Source organism: Electrophorus electricus, chromosome 23 (assembly GCF_041902795.1).
Source record: "Electrophorus electricus isolate QZ-2024a chromosome 23, ASM4190279v1, whole genome shotgun sequence".
NCBI lineage: Eukaryota > Metazoa > Chordata > Actinopteri > Gymnotiformes > Gymnotidae > Electrophorus > Electrophorus electricus.
In genome coordinates, this window is record NC_137519.1 from 7,915,001 (window position 1) to 7,933,425 (window position 18,425).

Sequence of the window (18,425 nt, forward strand, 5' to 3'; positions counted from 1 at the left end):
ACACACACACAAAATCAAACACGCACAATCTCAGACACACAAAATCAAACACACTCACTCACACACACACACACACACACACAAAACAGCTGTCCATCTTGTGATGTTCTGCTCCTAAGCCACAGAGCTCAGTCTGGGTTCTGGATGCCTCACTCTCTCTAGCAGACCTGCTATCCTTGGCACCATCCTCTCTGCCCTTCTCTACACGCTTCTCCTGCAGCAGCTTCACTCTTATTCAACCCCACCTACTTTTCTCTGTGCACCACCCCTACACAGGCAAAGCCACCACCCAACTCCTTCACCTCTCGGCAGGTGACAGGTTAATCACACACCTGTCACACTGACCAATGAAGAGGTGCCTTTAGCCTCAAACAGGCTCTGCTGGAACACGTGCACAGGAAAAAAAAACTGTTACCATAACACTTTCTCTTCTGTCAAGTCATATCAGATTAATCTGTGTTTAAATTGTCTTCACTCAAGGCAACCAATTTCCTTGCTTTTTATGTTCAAATCTTTTTTACAGTGTGGTCCCTGGAATACCTGGCCTTGGGAATATCAGGCCTCGGGAATATTCGTGCTATGTATTACCTCGCCACTGGACTGCCTGGTTCCTCAAATGCCTGGCCTGTAGAATACCTGGCTCCTGTAAATAGGACGACCTGGCCCTCGCCCAACAGCCTGGAAAATGCTACGTAAACTCTTTTGCCGTTTTTGGGAAGGGGCACAGAGGGCCCGAGTTCTCTAATTAAGAAAATGAAAACTTCTCTAATTAATGGGATAATTGTGTATAATAATAGACCAATTAATGACCCAGTGGTATTCAAGAGGTGTGTGTGTGTGTGTGTGTGTGGAGATAAAACCTCTTATTCTCTTGCTCCCTTATTGTCTCTCTTTGCCGTGTGAAAATGTCCTCAGTCTCTCGCTTACTAACTCTACATGCTGTTGTTTTCTGACTTAATGTTTATCCATCTCTGTCATTTATGGATTCTGCATTCACATGTCTTTGTTTATCTCGCAGTTCTTCGTCTCTCTTTGTCTCACATAAATGTCTTGTCTGCTTTATTTCTCATACCTCTTTCTTTCCCTCTCCCTAAGAGATGGGTCAGTCTCCAGAGACTCCTTATCTCTTTAATAAATACTTATGAGGAAAGAAAATCCGAGACTCTTAAAAAAGAAACAAAAATGCCCTTCGGATGAATCCCGAATTTGGGAACAATAACTTGTCTGTGGAAAGGCTGGGAATGAGTCTGGCTCTCTAGATGACGGTGCGCAGCAGAGCTGACATAGCAGAGCTCAGCTCCAACCCCTCTGAAGGATGATGGGATAGTGCCCCACGCTGCTTCTGTTTCCACCTGATAACAGGGGGTTTCATTTGCACAAATGCACTATGTGGAGGATGGGGGCCAGAGAGAAATAGTGAGAGAGAGAGAGAGAGAGAGAGAGAGAGAGAGAGAGAGAGAGAGAGAGAGAGAGAGATAGTGTGAGAGAAAGAGAGAGAGAGAGAGATAGTGAGAGAGAGAGAGAGAGAGAGAGAGTGAGAGATAGTGAGAGAAAGAGTGAGAGAAAGTGAGAGAGAGAGAGAGAAGGCGTTCAGTCCACAGAGCAGTTTCTCCATGCCTGTAAAGTCATTGTGTGTGTGTGTGTGTGTGTGTGTGTGTGTGTGTGTGTGTGTGTGTGTGTGTGTGTGAACACTTAATAAGTGAGCTCCATCTGGAGTCAGTGCTGTTTTGGCCTGTTTGATAACTGACTTGCTCAGGGCGAGAAAGAGAGAGAAAGGGAGAAAGAGGGAGGAAAACTAAGGAGTGAGAGAGAAGGAGCAAGAGAGAGAGAGGGCAGATGGAGAGGGGAGAGGGAAAGAGAGGGGGGGAGCGAGGGGGGGGGAGCGACTACTTTTTAACAGTGCAAAAGGCAGCATGATATGAACTTCCCCACTATTTGATTAACGGAACCCGCTACAAGCCTGGATTATTCCAGATCTTTCCGCTGTGCCTCATCCGCACTTACCCTGTCTCCCTCTGACTCTTTTCTCTCTGACTCGTGGGGGTATTTGCTTATCTCTTTGTCACAATGCGCAACATTACCATAAGGGAAAACCATCTTGCGATTTAGATGTTTACAATACCTCATGTTTGTACGAGGCGCTGAGGAACCTCTGTCTCACTGAAGCAGTTCCAGCATAGCTGAACTCAATAAAACTTCGACTGTCATTAAGCTCTGAGGGAGGTCTGGATTGCGCAGATATGAAACGCTACACTGATGGTGCAAGCAATGCTCCGTGGCCCTCTGCAAGCGCAGGGGAGGGTTTCAGTGCGAATGTGTGGCACCGTGCGATTGTGTGTGAGTTTGTGTCCTAGAGAGAGAAACAGAGAGCGGGAAAGGCGAAGAGGTGGCGAGAGAAATACTGCGATTAGGGGGAAGACAGGCCAATGAAAAGAGAAAGAAAAACAAGATAGAAAGAAATAGGAAAAGCGAGAGAGGGAGAGATAAAGAGAAAGAGCGAGAGAGAGAGAGAGAGAGAGAGAGAGAGAGAGACGGGCGGTTTGAGCGTGGCGTGCATTTCTCTCTGTGAGCTGCAGCTCCCACACTCTGGATGTGCTTCTCATTAGTGCAGATGTTTGGACGTGGCCTGATTCTCTGCTCTCTGACATTCCCCTTCTCCCAGGAGGATGCACCGTGTCCCACTAATGTCAAACACATGTGCGGCGGCGCGGACCTGCCGCCACCGCCTGTCGCTGCTGGCGCACAGGGCCTGAAGCCATAAAGATCGCCCATCCGCATGCCCCTACATGTGCCCACCCTTGTCACAGCTAGGGCGTCTCCGTGGGCAACACAGGTTGCCATGGGAGACTGGCAGGACTGTGTGATGGGTTGTAATATCTGGGTGTGTGGCCTGGTCTTCTCTAGGCACATGAGTATAGACTGGCTTCTGCATTCCATACACACACACACACAAACACCATGCACTTATTTTAATACACACAGGCATACGCAAAAGGAGATGGATCGACTTCTTTGAGCTGAATCCAACTCAGTGCTCACTGCTATGCAAGAGTGTGCATTTCCACAGCTCTAACGCGACAACAGTGCATCAATGAGCTGCCGATCACCGGCCAAAAGGCCAATCAGTGGAGAAGGTTAAACTGATCACACAACCACCTCCCTCATTCCTGCCTGTCTGTCTGTCTCATCTCATCTACTTTCTCCTGTCTGTCTCTCAGCATCTCCCTGCCTCTCTTTCTGTCTCACCCACACAGAGGCCCAGTGTTGCCTGATCTAAATGTATGGCTTTTTCAGCTGCTCCCTTCTGGGGTTGTTTCTTTTTCCCAGCACGGGTTCAAGCACAGGCTGCCTGGCAGAAAGCTGAGGGGGGAAGGGTGCTCTTTATAGATAAAGGATCCTGAAAAAAAAACAAAAAAAACAACAACATTGAAAGAAAGCAAGAAAATGGAGCAAATAATCTTCCCTGTCTGGGATTCATCTGTTCACACTGTGAGCATAACAGGCACTCAAAAGCACTGCCTGATTGGTTAATGTAGAGGTAATCAGAAAGAAGAGACCCCTGGCGCTGCGCTATAGAGACAGACATACAAGTCACAAAGAGCTTGTATGTCTGTCTCTATAGCACGGGGGGGGGGGGGGGGGGGAATCATGGAATCGCACAACAGCATTAGTGCATTAGGAATTGGGTCTAGCACATTGTCTGACGGATGCCTACAGGTCGGGATTTAAGCACAGTGAAACCACCGGCTTTAAGACCAGCGAAGCACAGGTGGAATCAACACACTCACACACACACACACACACACACACACACAAACACACACACACACACACACACACACACATGCAAACACACACACACACACACACATACACACACACACATATGCAAATACACACCCATACACTTGCACACACACGCTCGCACACGCACACGCATATGCACATGCACACACACACACACACACACACAAACACACACGCGCACACGCATATGCACATGCACACACACACACACACACACACAGCATCCCTCCAGAATCAGCATGGTGATCGTAACCCATTGACTCCAAGACAATTTTCTGTCCTCATTCTATCTATGCACATACCTGAGACTATGGAAACCTTGAACAAATATATTCAAATGTAATGCCTACTTCAATATGATTTATCACAAACCTAAAAATGTATTCCTTACATTCCTTATATTAGATTTATACTTTTTAAATGAATATCAATATGCTGCATAAGGCCAAATCCACTGACATATGTTGCAGAGTTAGGACTACTGGGAATGGCTTTGCCGAAGACCACATCACACTGTGTATGTAGGTAACAGTGAAGCTGCTAGACCTGATAGTCCAGGTGGCCGAGCTTTCTGTTGACCACCTGACCACCTCTCTCTCTCTCTCTCTCTCTCTCCTGACTCTACAGGTCGGCTGCATGCTCCCGTCTCCCGCCCACCACCATCTGCTCCTCTCGTTAATTACGGGACGGCGAGCTCCACCTGCACCGGCCGCACTCAAATTACAGTAATTACCACCACCACCGGCAGTAGCAGCAGTGGCAACAGCACGACTGCGGGCCCAGCACGCAGCGTGGGTCACGACCACGGCCCTCCGCTCGCCAGACCCAGGGGCCCGCGGCCGTCCTGCAACGCCCCCCAGCTCCCACCGTCTGCCCAGGGCGCAGAAGTGTTCCAGATAATTAGAGGAATAATTAAACGTGCCCGCTCTGTGAGCCCTTTTCTCGAAATGCCGTTAGGTTTGTATGAAACTTTAGAGCTTACAAATGTTGCTACTTCCAGACAGTGACGACAGTAAACAATTCTCGGCAGGCTGCTTCATCGCTTACTACGCTTCCGGAAGCCGCGATCCGGTCTCTTAGGTTGTCTCAGTGACTGGATTACACAAATGGGCCCAATATCACATCACAGAAAATCATTATCTAGAGTTCGCAGCGACGTGCACGGTTTCCGACCAATAACATCGGAAGCCTGCAGCAGATCAGCCGCTTCATCTGGGCCGCCTGAACACGCTTAGCACACCACTGCTCCAGGTGAGCCACGGCTCAGGCCAGTCTTGTGCGAGTGGTGCTCATGCCAACACACACTCCAACAGCGAGACCGATACTCATGAGACCAATCAACCCCTCTGCCGAGGAAAAAGAGGCCCTGTATACGTAACGGAGACGCACGTATAAATCTGCTAACGGTGGCAGGAAGACAAATGGAACATGTGCTCCAGTAGTGTAATGAATGGGCTTCCTTCAGAAGTGGGGCTGGGAGACTCGGCGGGGCTGTTGGCCGGAGGAAGCGATGTGAGGCGTGTGTGCGGCGAGGTTTTAGAGCTGCTCTGGGCACCCTGCGCGGTTTCACCCCCATACATCCATCTATTAGCAGGACCACGGTCAGCGCTTCAATAATTCAGGGCCTTTTTACCAGGGTCCATCACAGAGTAAAGCAGTGGTCGGGTGATGAAAACGGACCACGTTACGGGTGCACGCGGAGCAGGGCTGGGGGGGGCAATCGATCCGGGGTGGTTGACGTGAGAACAAGGCTTTGTGTGAGAAAGTAGTGTGGGTTCTGTGGCTTTCTGTGCACTATGAGTGTCTCCATTATATTTGCATTTAACAGTCATATAACATTGGGCAGGGGAACCTCACTTCTGTGCTGGATGGTGCTAGCTGTGTGTTGTAAGCTCTGATGGAGTCATGGAGACTCATCCCACATAAGGAAAACCTTGATACTCACACAGGGTACCGTTGCCTTACTATGGAGATGCATTGCCAATGACAGCCAGGTCAGCTTACAAACAATGAAATGGATGCTCAGCTTTATTTTAGCGCTATTCTTTGGACCTATATAACTGCAAAGTAATATCTATGTAATTTTTAAAAAGCTTTTTTTTTCCCCTAAAATATATATTTTTTTGCTTTAGGAATGAGTATCAGGTTCTGAGCAGGACAGAAGCCGACGGCTAGTTCGGAGACCTTTCCTTTCTGCAGGGGACTCGGCGGAGATCTGGAACGATCACCCCAGAGTTCCGCGAGCACGTCCTGGCGAGCACATTCAAACAGCCCCATCCCAACATAATGCCCAGTCGTCCCTTAATATGGTTAGTTCGCGGGTTAAAAAAACAAGAAAACAAAACAGCAAAAAGGTGCCCTACAAGTGAAAGCTTTTCCCATTTATTACGTGGTGAATTGAATGGGCTGCTCTCAAATTAATATTCAAACTAATAATACAGACACTCCAGAACTTTTCTTCGTGAAGTTTTGTGCGTAATGACCTAAACACAAGCAGGTCATGGTTTTCTGTCCTTTTCATCCAACGGCATATTTATTAGTCTACTATGGAGGATGCATCAATCTATGGCAAATTTGCCCAGCTTTTTTTATGTAAACACCTCACACTTTACATCAATTTAATACGCACCGTACCTTTTTACTATTTCATTAATATTTGCATCAATTAAAACATATTTCTAAAAATAAAATTGAAATCAAACATTTATTTTGTGTTATAGATTATAATCACATGTCCACGTTTCTGGATACAGTTTCGCTATACGCAAAACGCCTTAAAAGTCCAGCCTTCAGCTGGTGCACGGAAGAGTGTATTTGTCTCCTCGTTCACTTCGCAAAATAGCCTGTCAACCAAGCACTTGGAAGATGGACTTGGTCTAAATATCAATAGTTTTACATCATCGAAATGTCACTTACTTTGTGAAGGTCGAGGTCAAACTGAGGTAATTGCAGCAAAAATATTCCACGCGAACAAAAAGGGGCGAGTATTACGCCTCACTTCTAGCTGGAAAAAAAACCGGAATAACCCTTCCAAAATTGAAAATCACAAGTATGGTGTTCTTTTTTGTCTTTAGCACAGATATACAATTCAAGGAAAAAAGACTGGAGTTTTAAGACAGTCCGATGAAGCCTATTATTGAACGCCTTTGGGTTCCAAGCGGTGATGACTTTTCGGTACAATATATAATGAGGTAATTCAATTTTCAGAGATCGAAAATATATTTTTGCAAAGCTAAAGCTAAGCGTAGCTTTAGTATTAAAGCGAGTCTTTGGTATTATGTTCCTTTTAGATGGCAAATTTTAAAAACAAGCGATAATCGTTTTCCATCGGTTCAACACAAATTCGGATGACCAAGGAAACACAACTTTGTTTTAAACGTTGAAATCACAAGGAGTAAACTCGAGCGCAAAAGTCCCTTTTTTGACTCCTGCTTTATTCTCGGATGTTTTAGATCCCATTCCACGGATCGAGCTCCGCTACCCCTCACATTAGGTGAAGAGATGCTGCTAATTCTTCTCCAGATCTTTCTGGCTCCAAATTCTGTTCCAACAGATTACTGCGGTAAAAACTCTAGCGAGGTCAGGTGCCTCTGCTAAATCCACAGAAGTGCTCCAAGCGCTTCCTAACCCTGGACCAGAGCTTCAGTAAATGTTCCTTTTCGAGGGCGAGATGGGGTCTGACCGCAGCTACTCCCAACTGTTCAGGCGCAGGGAGCGCTCACTCCTCCAGTACAGCCAGGAACACAGCGCGCAAACATTCCGCCTATGCCCAACTCATTTCACCTACACATCCTGCGTCGAGTCGTGCTCTACCATCTTGCGTTTCGGTTATTTCTTATTGTTGTCAGTGGCTTGAAGCGGCCGGGTCTGGTGTGTTTGTCTAATGGTTCTCTCCTCTATCCCCTCTGTAGCCTTCTGTCTGCGTTTAAAACACCATCTGGAGAGGGGATGTGTTCTCTCTCTCTCTCGCTCGCTCGCTCACTCGCTCTGACAGCTTTTCAGAGCCACGAGTTGACAGCCCGTCTCGCTTGCTCTTCGGTACTGCTGTAGCGTTTACAACTGGCTAAACATAGAGCAGATATAGCGCAAAGAATGAACTCTTTCTCTCTCTCTCTCTCATATACATGCCAAATGCATACATATATACATACAAATACACAAACACTCACACACACACACACACACACACACACACACACACAACACACACACACACACACACACACACACACACTGTGTGTGTGTGTGTGTGTGTGTGTGTGTACGTATGTGTGTGTTTAATAATATTGATTAAATATCTTACGTTTTCATAGAGTGCAATAAAATAAAAACGAAGCCAATTTTTAACCAATAGTCAGATACGCTCTGAAGACAGCGACAGCATTAATCACCCAAGTCCCACGCCAGGTAGCGTATAATGTTCCTGAATTGAATTGTTTTCAAGATGAGGCACTACCGCTGTGAACCCCTGGGGGCCGCTGTTTCCCCGCATCTGCCGAAGCGCGTTGAGTAGCCGTGAAATCCCACAGACCGCGCAACGCATTCATCAGGCGACTGACAGCCAGCTGGTGCCCGATGCCAGGTCGAGGGCATCCAAATCAGATGAAAGAAGTGACGGATTTGGATCCAACAGGCTGGTTTCATTCTCAGAGCGTCGCACTAGCATTTATTGGAAAATATAGTCTCAGGTTTGATTTGAATTCGACCATTTTATAGACTTTACAAGGAGGAACTGCCAAATACTAAATGTTTAAATGCAAGCTTAATGGAACGATTCATTTCATTATAGATATTTTTTACTATCTTAAACGCAATAAAGTGTGTGACATGGTTATCACATGGGCTGTATGCTATGCTTTTGCTAGAATTTTTAGGTATTATACTATTGCAAGATTGTACATTTTTGTTAAAATCTGTTAGGTTTGTCTATGCTGATTTTGTTTGTCAGGCTATTATTAAATAGCAGGGGATTTACTCCTGGGACAGAAAAACATGCCTGATTCCTTTTCAACCAGTATGAATATGAATAAAAGAAAGATGGCATTTCCACACACACACACACACACACACACACACACACACACACACACACACACACACACACACACACACACACACACACACACACAGAGCTGTATTTGAATATGAATGTAGTAAACTGGTTTTCCCCCTATGGTTTAGACTGTAGTGTATTCCCCCTTCTGAGCTATAGTCAGTGCAGCTGTGAAAGGGGAGAAGCGAATCCCCTCCCATTTTCTTCAGTTAATTCTCTCAATTTTGACTGTTTAACCATAAGTGCACCTGCAGTGTGTTTGCGATCTGCGTCTGTTCGAGAGGGAGATCTGGCGGCATCACTCCAGGTGAACCACTGGGAAACACACATCTGCCTCCCCTCCTCTTCTCATGCTCCCTCTCCAACTTTCTATCCGTTTCTCTCTCTCATACTCTGTCTGTCTTTCTCTCAAGCATAAGGCAGGCGGGGAAAACAGAGGATGTAAACAAACAATATGGCTCTGCCCCCTGAGAAACAGTTCCAGTGTAAAGTACACGGTGGCACCTGCCTAGTGTTCCACCAAGGTCATGTGATCTGCTCATGTGAAACACTAGAATAATCATAGCCTAGATGGAGACTCATTATTAAACACTAATTGCGAGCAGTATGTTATGTAGTAGCTCACTTACACACAGACCATGGACTACGTATAATGTAGTTTTACAGTACAGGTCACATGGTCACTGTCTCTGGAACTTTCCTTTGTTAATACATTTTTGACAATCGTTTTCACACTTGTCTCAATGCCATGTCCATTTCTTCAAAACTCTTCACACGGTGTGCTTTGGAAACACACACCTTAGCTCATCAGTTAACCTTTGGTGCAAAATAGATTTCAACCACCAAAACCCTTCATATTCCATCCAAAAGTGACTCACGCTGCCATAATTATAACATAGCTATAACATATGCTTTCTTCTACAAGACTGCTTTGTCATTCAGTGTACAATTAACTTCAAAGCACAAACAACTTGTGACATTGCAAAATACATATACCAAGCGTTTCCCTCTGCTGTGTTTTTGCATCCACAAATTTTTTGGAAAACCAGAATAACAATATTCACTGTATAATATAAAACAGTATACGACAGAGAAACTAATCCAAAAAGCCACCCTTATATAAGAAAAATATATCAGAAAAATCAATAACAAATCAATATTTTCACTATATACAGTAATTCACACACATTTGTCTGCCTATCAGTATCAGAAGTCTGCTGTTGTCCTGGTCCAGCCATCCTGTCCAGTGCATACAGCCTTAGATGTTCATCCACATCACACCGAATATACGGTAACAGCGCACAAACTAAAACACCTGGGTAAGTCGATAGCTGGAAGGACAGCCAGGCCTTTCAGCAGCACATGTACTGCAGTAATAGTGGGACAACCTCTTCAGTGTCAGCTACACCTATATGTTCCCGATATACATGCACGTTTCAATGCAACTTAGACTACCTTTGCATCATGGCAACAAGGCCAGAAAAAAAAAAAAAAAAAAGAATAAACTGAATAAACTTTCTGCTAAAAAAAAGTACATTTTCATCTGTCTGCCAAAGTGCAACATATTTCAATCCACAGTGATCAGAATCTTGTTGGCTTTTGAACTGAAAGTTGCTGTTTTGAACAGAGTGTCTAAATGTCTGCAAAATGTGCTGTAGCTGCACAGACTTGCTGGCGGTGAACACTGCCTGAGAAACAGTCATGAATTTTGGAAGCGGTGATGACTGAATGGCTTTTGTATCGAAGCAATGCAGAAGTAAAGTACAGCTTAGCTCACATAGTCTATTGAGATGGTGAATGTGTTAAGTGATTTGAAACAATGGACAGGGTATTGAGACAAGTGTGAAAGCAGTTGTAAAAACTAATGTGCAAGTGTGTTTTGCGCCCATGTAACACAGTTGTGAATCCGTATAATACGGCAGACCCTTTGCTTTGACAGCTATCTTTCTCTCTCTGTTTCCTCATCCCTCACTCTTTAACCACACAGGAACATAGTCATCAAAAACTGGGATGCCAGACATATGACCCCCATCCACGTGTCTGGCATTAGGAGGACATGCCCCATTCTGCCCAGAAAACCACCCGCTCTGCTCCAGACGAATCAAGTTTGTCCCAATTTATGCAGATGTCCATGTAAACTGCTCTGGTGAGGAGTGAAGCACTGACTGCAATCAGGTGTTAAAGGTCAAATTCAGCCCCCCCTGGGCTGTGTGGGTGTGTGTGGGTGGATGTTCCTTTAAGTGAGCAGCGGGCTGTTCTGAGAGGATGGTGAGAGTTGAGATAAGCTGTTTTTTCCGTGTTGCTGAAGGCTGGCTGGATGGGGGGGAGTGTGTGGCAGTGTGTGTGTGTGTGTGTGTGTGTGTGTGTGTGCCGAATCCAGGCAGCAGGTGCTGGTCAGAAGCCATCGGGGACCAGTGGCCTTTAGTCAGAGCAGTGGGGAGTGAGAAGTATGTGAGCGGTTGGTGTGTACATCACAACTAAGGATCATTAGAAGATATATCTAGAAGCATCTTGTAGATAGGCAGCCAGGCAACACACCCACACACAGATACACACATGCAATCACATACACACACACACACACACACACACACACACACATATGTATACAGACACACAGACACACCCATTCATCCCCACCCCCCACAGCCAGTCCATCAGAGCCCTATTTAGCGGTGCATGTGGCAGGTGGGTTCCTCCTCCATGTATGAGAGATGGATGGCTCAGTGTCCTGATGGAGTATTTATGACCCTTTCTCTCTACTGTCTTCTGACTGTTGTCCCTTCATGTTCTGCATTGACAGTCCCCTGACACACACACACACACACACACACACACACGCCTGCAAGCATTGCTTCAGTACTCAGTATCTACCCTCCACACCACCGATATTAAGTCCTCATCCCTGTCCGAGGTGCAGGTGTGTGTGAAGTGTAGGTACATGGGTGTGTGCATGTGTGTGGCACAGTGAGCAGGGCGGTGACACCAGCCTGATTGACTGATGGAGACGCTGGCTGCCATGGGCACAAGGGCAGCGTGGGAGTGTCAGGGACTGACAACTCTGCTGCTCTCTGCTTCATTTGGGCCTTTGTAGCTATGACAACAGCAGCAGCACCACCCCTCCCCCCAACCACCACCACCACCAGAATATGACATCTCTCAAATCTCTCTTTTTTTTCTCTCGCGCCATCTTTCCCTTTATTTCAATCTCTCTCTCTCTCTTTCTCTCTCTCCCTCAACCTTCCTCTCTCTGTCCCACTCCTCCAGTCAATCTAAACTATATAATCCCGCTGCTTGCCCATGAGACTAGATTCAAATGGCCCCTTTATGACTGTTTTCTATCTCTAATGGCCACCACCGCCTCTGCGCACCTTGACCTTGACCCCGTAGCATTTCGAGTGCCTGCGCGCGCTCCTCTCTCGCTCTCTCGCTCTCCCGCTGTCCCGCTGCCTTTGTCTCCACCTGATGTAGCCGGAGAGGGAGAGGTGAGAGATGGAGGTGTCTGATTGCCCTTCATTGTGTCAGTATGGAAATGACAGTCTCTCTGCAGAGGCACGGGGAGAGAGAGTGAGAGGGAGAGAGAGAGAGAAGGAGAGAGAGAGCGAGAGAGAGAGAGAGAGAGAGAGAGAGAGAGAGAGAGAGAGAGAGAGAGAGAGAGAGAGAGAGAGAGGGAGCTGCAGGCCCGTCGCCCTTTCCGTCGGCTTCCACATTGTAAATCCTTCCCTATAGCTGTGAAGCCAAGCCTGCATGTGAGGCTGAGATAAGACTCGGTGCTGTCTGAGAGCAGAAGTCCATTGTGCTCATCCGCTGGGGCTCCTGCATTCACCAGCCTCGACTGACCCGCCACTGCGGGCCCCGATGTAAATTATAGTTCTTTTACGGAGAGCCGGAGCGGCGCAGGGAGTTGATCTAATGAGAAGACGGCCAATGGCACGAGCCTTTACAGCCATGCCGCTGAGACTGCAGAAGAGAGCGCCGTGACTTTTTGCGTGAGCAGACGTGGCGCTGGGGGTTTTTTTCTACACACTGCTTGATCTCTGTCCCCCGAGTCTCACCGATTAAGAGATGTGGAGGTGAAAAAGCATTTGTCAGAGGAAAGTGACATGTAAAAGATGAGAGAAACAGAAACCAAAACAGAGAAATAGTGCAAGACAGAGTGAAATACAGACGCGTGGAGACACAGAGAGAGAAAGCAGTCCTCTCTGTAATGAAGCATAATAGATTATTGCTGTTAGTGGCCTCTGAACTGAACTGCAGCCACAAAACCTCTGACATTCTGTATCAGCACTGAGAAAAGGGGAGATATTTGGAGCCAAAAAGGACACTAATGCTCCTTTACGACTCATGCTGATTCAGCAAAAAGAAGTGAACTCTCACAAAGTCAGTACTCCAATGATAGCAGTGTAGCACAAGATAAAAAAATAAACTGGTCTGTTCCCTACTGTCACCAAATAGAAGTCCCTAAATCTCCTCAAATCTCCCTTAATCTCACTGGCCTGAATGGTCAGCGAACATCCGTAAGACCAAGCAACTAACACAGCCAAAGACCTAGATTTTCTTAAACGTATTTTTAAAAAAGGTATTATTTAGTTTGTCAGTGAACATCTGTGTTGGCGAATGGTTTCACAGGCATGTGAACATACGTGTGTGTGCACGTGCGTGTGTGTGTGTGTGTGTGTGTGTGTGTGTGTAGACAGTTTGTGTGAAGACAGTTGGCAGTGCTGGAACCTAAGATAGCAGGGAAAAGGGGGATGCAGCAGTATCAAGTTGTGAACATCTGTTCCTTATAGAGACCACAAAGCTGCCGCAGAGGAAACAGAACTAGGAAGGCTAACTGCCCCCCCCACCCACCCACACACCTACCCCCTCTCCCTGCAGACCTGCTCACTCGCAATCGCTGCCACACTGCAAGCTCCAGGACGGCGTAACACGGAGTCACGTACGTAAGATGAGTAGGACTCCGTCCATGGCCAAGCAGAGAGGAGGACTGTATGTTTTGCTCTGTCTGTATGTTTTGCTCTGTCTCACTTTCTTCTTTTCTCTCTCTAGCTCTCTGTTAATAGGACCATCCATCTCACACTGATCACCTGGCCCAGAATTTTCGTTACCTAATACCACACACACACACACACACACACACACCGACGCAAACACACAGAGCCGTTGCAACATTTCCATGTATACAGTAAATGTTTGAGCAGTAGCTACCGCATCGTAAAAAAAGTTGTGATTGGGGATGAATGTGCAGGAACTGGGGTCACTGGGGAGTGTACCGGCCCCTTATATGTATTACAACAGCTGTGGACGGCTGTAGTCCAGCTCTGTGCAGCTGAGAAAGGACCCAGGATTTGCTCCCACTACTTCTACCTTCTGTACCTTTTCCCCCTAAAAGACATTCAGAGTCTGAATTCTGCATACGTCCCTCCTGCCTTGCACCTCTCTCCCTCCTTCTCTCCCCCTCTCTCTCTCTCTCTCTCTCTCTCCCTCCCTCCCTCCCTCTCTCCCTCAGTACTTGTGTGTGAGGCAGGTGGCGGGGGATGTTGTTCAGCAATGTGTGTGTGTGTGTGTGTGTGTGTGTGTGTGTGTGTGTGTGTGCGTGTGTGAGAGAGAGATAAGAGCCGGGAAGAGGATCCCGCGTGCCGATGTCTCCCCGCTGCTGTTATCAGTGTGCGCAGCTGCTCCGATGCTCCAACACATCTGCTGCCTCTCGGGAAGAATGGCCGGCCGCCCACGCCCCTTCCGTCGCATAACAAACTACACTTCCCATCACCCCCTACTCTCCCACCGCCGGACTGACAGGTAGCGGAGCCGGAGCAGGTATTTACAAATACCCGGTTCGTCCTCTATCGCCTGCCACCCCCAGCTGGGGTGGAGGGGTGAGAGTGTGTGTGTGTGTGTGTGTGTGTGTGTGTGTGTGTGTGTGTGTGTGTGTGCGCGTGCGTGCTCTTTCCTGTTTATCATGCTGGTTATGGTTAAGCCTAATTATACAGCACTTATCAGAGATGCTTTCACACAGCTCAGTCCCGGCAGGGACCACACACAGCTGCAGGTAATGCAGAATGCTGCCCCCTTCCTCCCTGCAGAGTCAATAAAATAAAGAAATACATAAAACCCTTCCAGTAAAACCGGTCCACATGTACAGGGAGGCAGTAACGCGTACAGGGCAACCCCAGAAAAGTCCACCTGCTCAGCACACATGAGGCTGCTGTTGGATACTGTAGTTACAGTGACAGTCGACTGATGGTGGAAGTGCAGAGAGGAATAAAACTGTAACCTTCCATTTTCCTTCACTGCACAGACATTACACATTACAACAGCGTAGTACAGCAGAGTGTGAGAGGATTCCAAACTTTCTCTCTCACCGTATATATACGTATTGCTCTCTCACTCCCGCCAGTGAGTGAGGGGCCCAGGGCGTGTGTGTGCATGCCTGTGTGTGTGGTTGTGTCCACCCATTTACCTGTTTGCCGTCTCCTCTGTGCGTGGGCCGCCAATGACGACGGACGCAAGTTGTGTTTTTGCGACGCATCCCTCACGCTGCTCAGCATCACTGTGGCAACCCTTGGAGCCATCAGACCACTAGAAGACGAGGAGGTTGAAGAGGTGGAAGAGGAGGAGCCTCTCCTGCTCCCAGACTTCCTGTGCCTGTCCCTGTGAAGCTCGGTGGTCATCTCATACATCCCCTGCCCCCTTCCGTCAGCCGAGCGTGCTCCCCCACAGGATGCTGACTTTCAGAGCCCAGGGGTTTCGTTCTGTCCCGCTCCGTCCCACTATGTCCCGCTCTGTCGCAGGCTGAGCCACACAGGATGCACAATACAGTCCCTCACTGAAGCTGGGAGTCCTCTCCTCGAGCGGCGAGACTGAATGCCCGGCTCAGGCAAAATCACGCGTGTTTGCCGACACACACGCACACATGCAGAAGAAAAACGGCGTTCACATGCGCTGCAATGACTAAATCCAAGCGTGAGAAACTGGAGGAAGCGTGGCGTGACACAGTGGGACGGGGGGACGGCCTCTCACACCGCAGTTGCGTTCCTCTCGTTGCGAACTCTCTCCAGGTTCAGTGTGCTTGTTGGTGGAGCCTGTATAGTCCTACAGAAGAGGTGGCGCGTCTTCACGTCTGTGACCCTTCTGACAAACTGTGGCATTCAGTTTGAAAGTGAGGACTCACCGAGGACGCTCCTCCCTCCCTCCCTCCCTCCCTCCCTCCCTCCCTCTCAGTCTCGCTTTTTCTCTCACTCTCTCTATGGCAGTGGTAAAGGACGCTGACAGGGTCAGAAGGGTTCATTTATCATATTAACTTTGTGTGTGTGTGTGAATGTCTGTATTTTTGAGAGTGCCTGCGTGCATGCGTGTGTGTTCTCTGTGTCCTGTGAGACAGCCTGTTCCTCGGGGGAAGGTAAATATTGCTGTGAACTGTGATAGCTGCCGTCTTCTCTACCCCTGGCAGGAACCAGCTGCCCCTTCTCTGCTGGACATCCACGCTACTCCACCTGCACTGCTCCACCCACGTGGCTCCACCTGTGCCGCTCTGTGCCCTCCACACCTTTGTCCACTATGCTCCCACACTCTCACACATGCCCAGAGGGGGCAGGTGGGGCGGGGGTGGGGTGGGGGTGGGGGTGGGGGGGTGCAGGACATGGGTCACTCTTCATGTGACTCCTGGAGATGGACACCAGGTGCTTGCTGGCAGCACTTTAGAGGAGTGTTGCAGACTGAGCCGCTTCTGTTACATCAGGATGGAAACCAGTTCCCTAAATGACAGGCTGGACAGCTGTGCCCAGAGCTACCGAGGAGGGTCACTGCCTGCACCAGAGAGAGAGAGAGAGAGAGAGAGAGAGAGAGAGAGAGAGAGAGAGAGAGAGAGAGGCTGTTGAGAGCTGCCATATGTGTTCCTGATGGCTGGGGGTCTGGTGGTTCTGTAGTATCTGTACAAAGCCTGCTGCCACCACAGCACTGGGACAGAGAGAGACTGAAGCCTACACTGGCCCTCTGCCTAACACATACACACACACACACGCATGCATGCATGCACACACACACACACACACACACACACACACACGCACACGCACGCATGCATGCACACACGCAGGAGGACAGAAGTGAAAGGGGATGTGCACACACAGATGTACTGTATGTTGCTGCCAAACACTCACAGATGGTGGCCAGTAGAGTGGATGTGAGAGTTGTGTGTGTGCGTGTGTGTGTGTGTGTGTGTGTGTGTGTGTGTGTGTGCGTGTGTGTGTGTGTGTGCGTGTGTGTGTGTGTGTGTGTGTGTGTGTGTGTGTGTGTGTGTGCATACGTGTGTGTGTGTGTGTCTGTGTGTGTTTGCGCATGTGTTTGCGTGTGTGTGCATACGTGTGTGTGTGTGTGTGTGTGTGTGTGCGCGTGTGTGTGTGTGTGTGTGTGTGTGTTTGCGCATGTGTTTGCGTGTGTGTGCATACGTGTGTGTGTGTGTGTGTGTGTGTGTGCGTGTGTGTGCATACGTGTGTGTGTGTGTGTGTGTGTGCATACGTGTGTGTGTGTGTGTGTGTGTGTGTGTGTGTGTGTGTCTGTGTGTGTTTGCGCATGTGTTTGCGTGTGTGTGCATACGTGTGTGTGTGTGTGTGTGTGTGTGTGTGTGTGTGTGTGTGTGTGTGTGTGTGTGTGTAAGGTTGTCCAAGTGTTACAGGTGGGACTTTTGTAAGAAAGACCCAACTGAAAAACCACAAAATATTTTAGGGACTTTCCTTTCTGTGTATAGATGTTGAAACACCACAGGGCTCACCAATTTTCAACACATTAGAGCCTCAAACATTTCAATCACATATCCTACATACACTCTAATCAGAATACAGAGGAAATCTCTCCTTCTATGCTAGGGAAGCAGAGGCTGCAGCAGCAGGGAGGAAACTGGGTTTCTAGATTGCAACCTAATTACCTATATTACTGTTCATGCCCATTCAGAACTGTATGAGTCACTCACTTTGCACTGCAACCATCGGCATGGTAACACCTGGGGTCACACATGCAGGCAGGAGGCATGAGATGCACATGAAAGATGGGACTTCTGAAGCATGGGCACCCCTGCTGTTTACAAGCTGATACACTTTGGGATTTCTCTATGAAATTGTGTGCGTGTGTGTGTGTGTGTGTGTGTGTGTTCGCGTCACTGTGCATGTATCCTTCAGCTCCCTAAATGCTGGGTGAAATTTTGGTGCAGGGGAGATAAAAGATTAGTCAGTAATCACTATGGCCCAGTTCTACACGGCACTGGTGCCACCACGGTCACACCATGCCCTGCTCGCACGCCGCTCACGCCGATAAGGTCACGAGAGGAGGGGGGTCGGTAGGCAAGCGGCTAGTCAGGCCTTATCTCTTCCCACGGCTGCTGCTGCCCGGCCACTGCCGTGCCAGGCCTGACTAGCCGTGTCAGAGCGATCTGCCTATCTGCTGCACACAGGCTCCCAGCGGCACACGGCAACTCGGCGAGCGCTTAATTAGGACTGCAACCACAGATACGAACAAAGCAACCCCGCTTTACACCCACAGCACACAGCCAGACACACATACACACGTCCAT

The 18,425-nt window shown here is 48.2% G+C and overlaps 1 protein-coding gene and 1 long non-coding RNA gene across 6 annotated transcripts in view; one reads left to right on the forward strand and one right to left on the reverse strand.

Moving 5' to 3' along the window:
• LOC145653180 (uncharacterized) overlaps positions 1-1,160 on the forward strand; it is a 13,097-nt gene extending 11,937 nt beyond the window's left edge. Inside the window, exon 3 of the long non-coding RNA XR_014119524.1 lies at positions 524-1,160. This is a non-coding gene — a long non-coding RNA (uncharacterized LOC145653180). The remainder of the gene's footprint in view (positions 1-523) is intronic.
• cbfa2t3 (CBFA2/RUNX1 partner transcriptional co-repressor 3) overlaps positions 1-16,001 on the reverse strand; it is a 51,217-nt gene extending 35,216 nt beyond the window's left edge. For 3 of the 5 annotated variants that reach the window (XM_035520985.2, XM_035520984.2, XM_027007376.3), the window contains exon 1: positions 15,321-16,000. In XM_035520985.2, coding sequence (XP_035376878.1) covers positions 15,321-15,540 — 220 coding nt within the window. In that variant the 5' untranslated portion in view covers positions 15,541-16,000. Of the gene's footprint in view, positions 1-6,723; positions 8,005-15,320 lie in introns of those variants that run through there. The other 2 variants (XM_035520986.2, XM_035520987.2) reach the window with 2 other exon arrangements.
• Between the last annotated feature and the right edge of the window lie 2,424 nt (positions 16,002-18,425).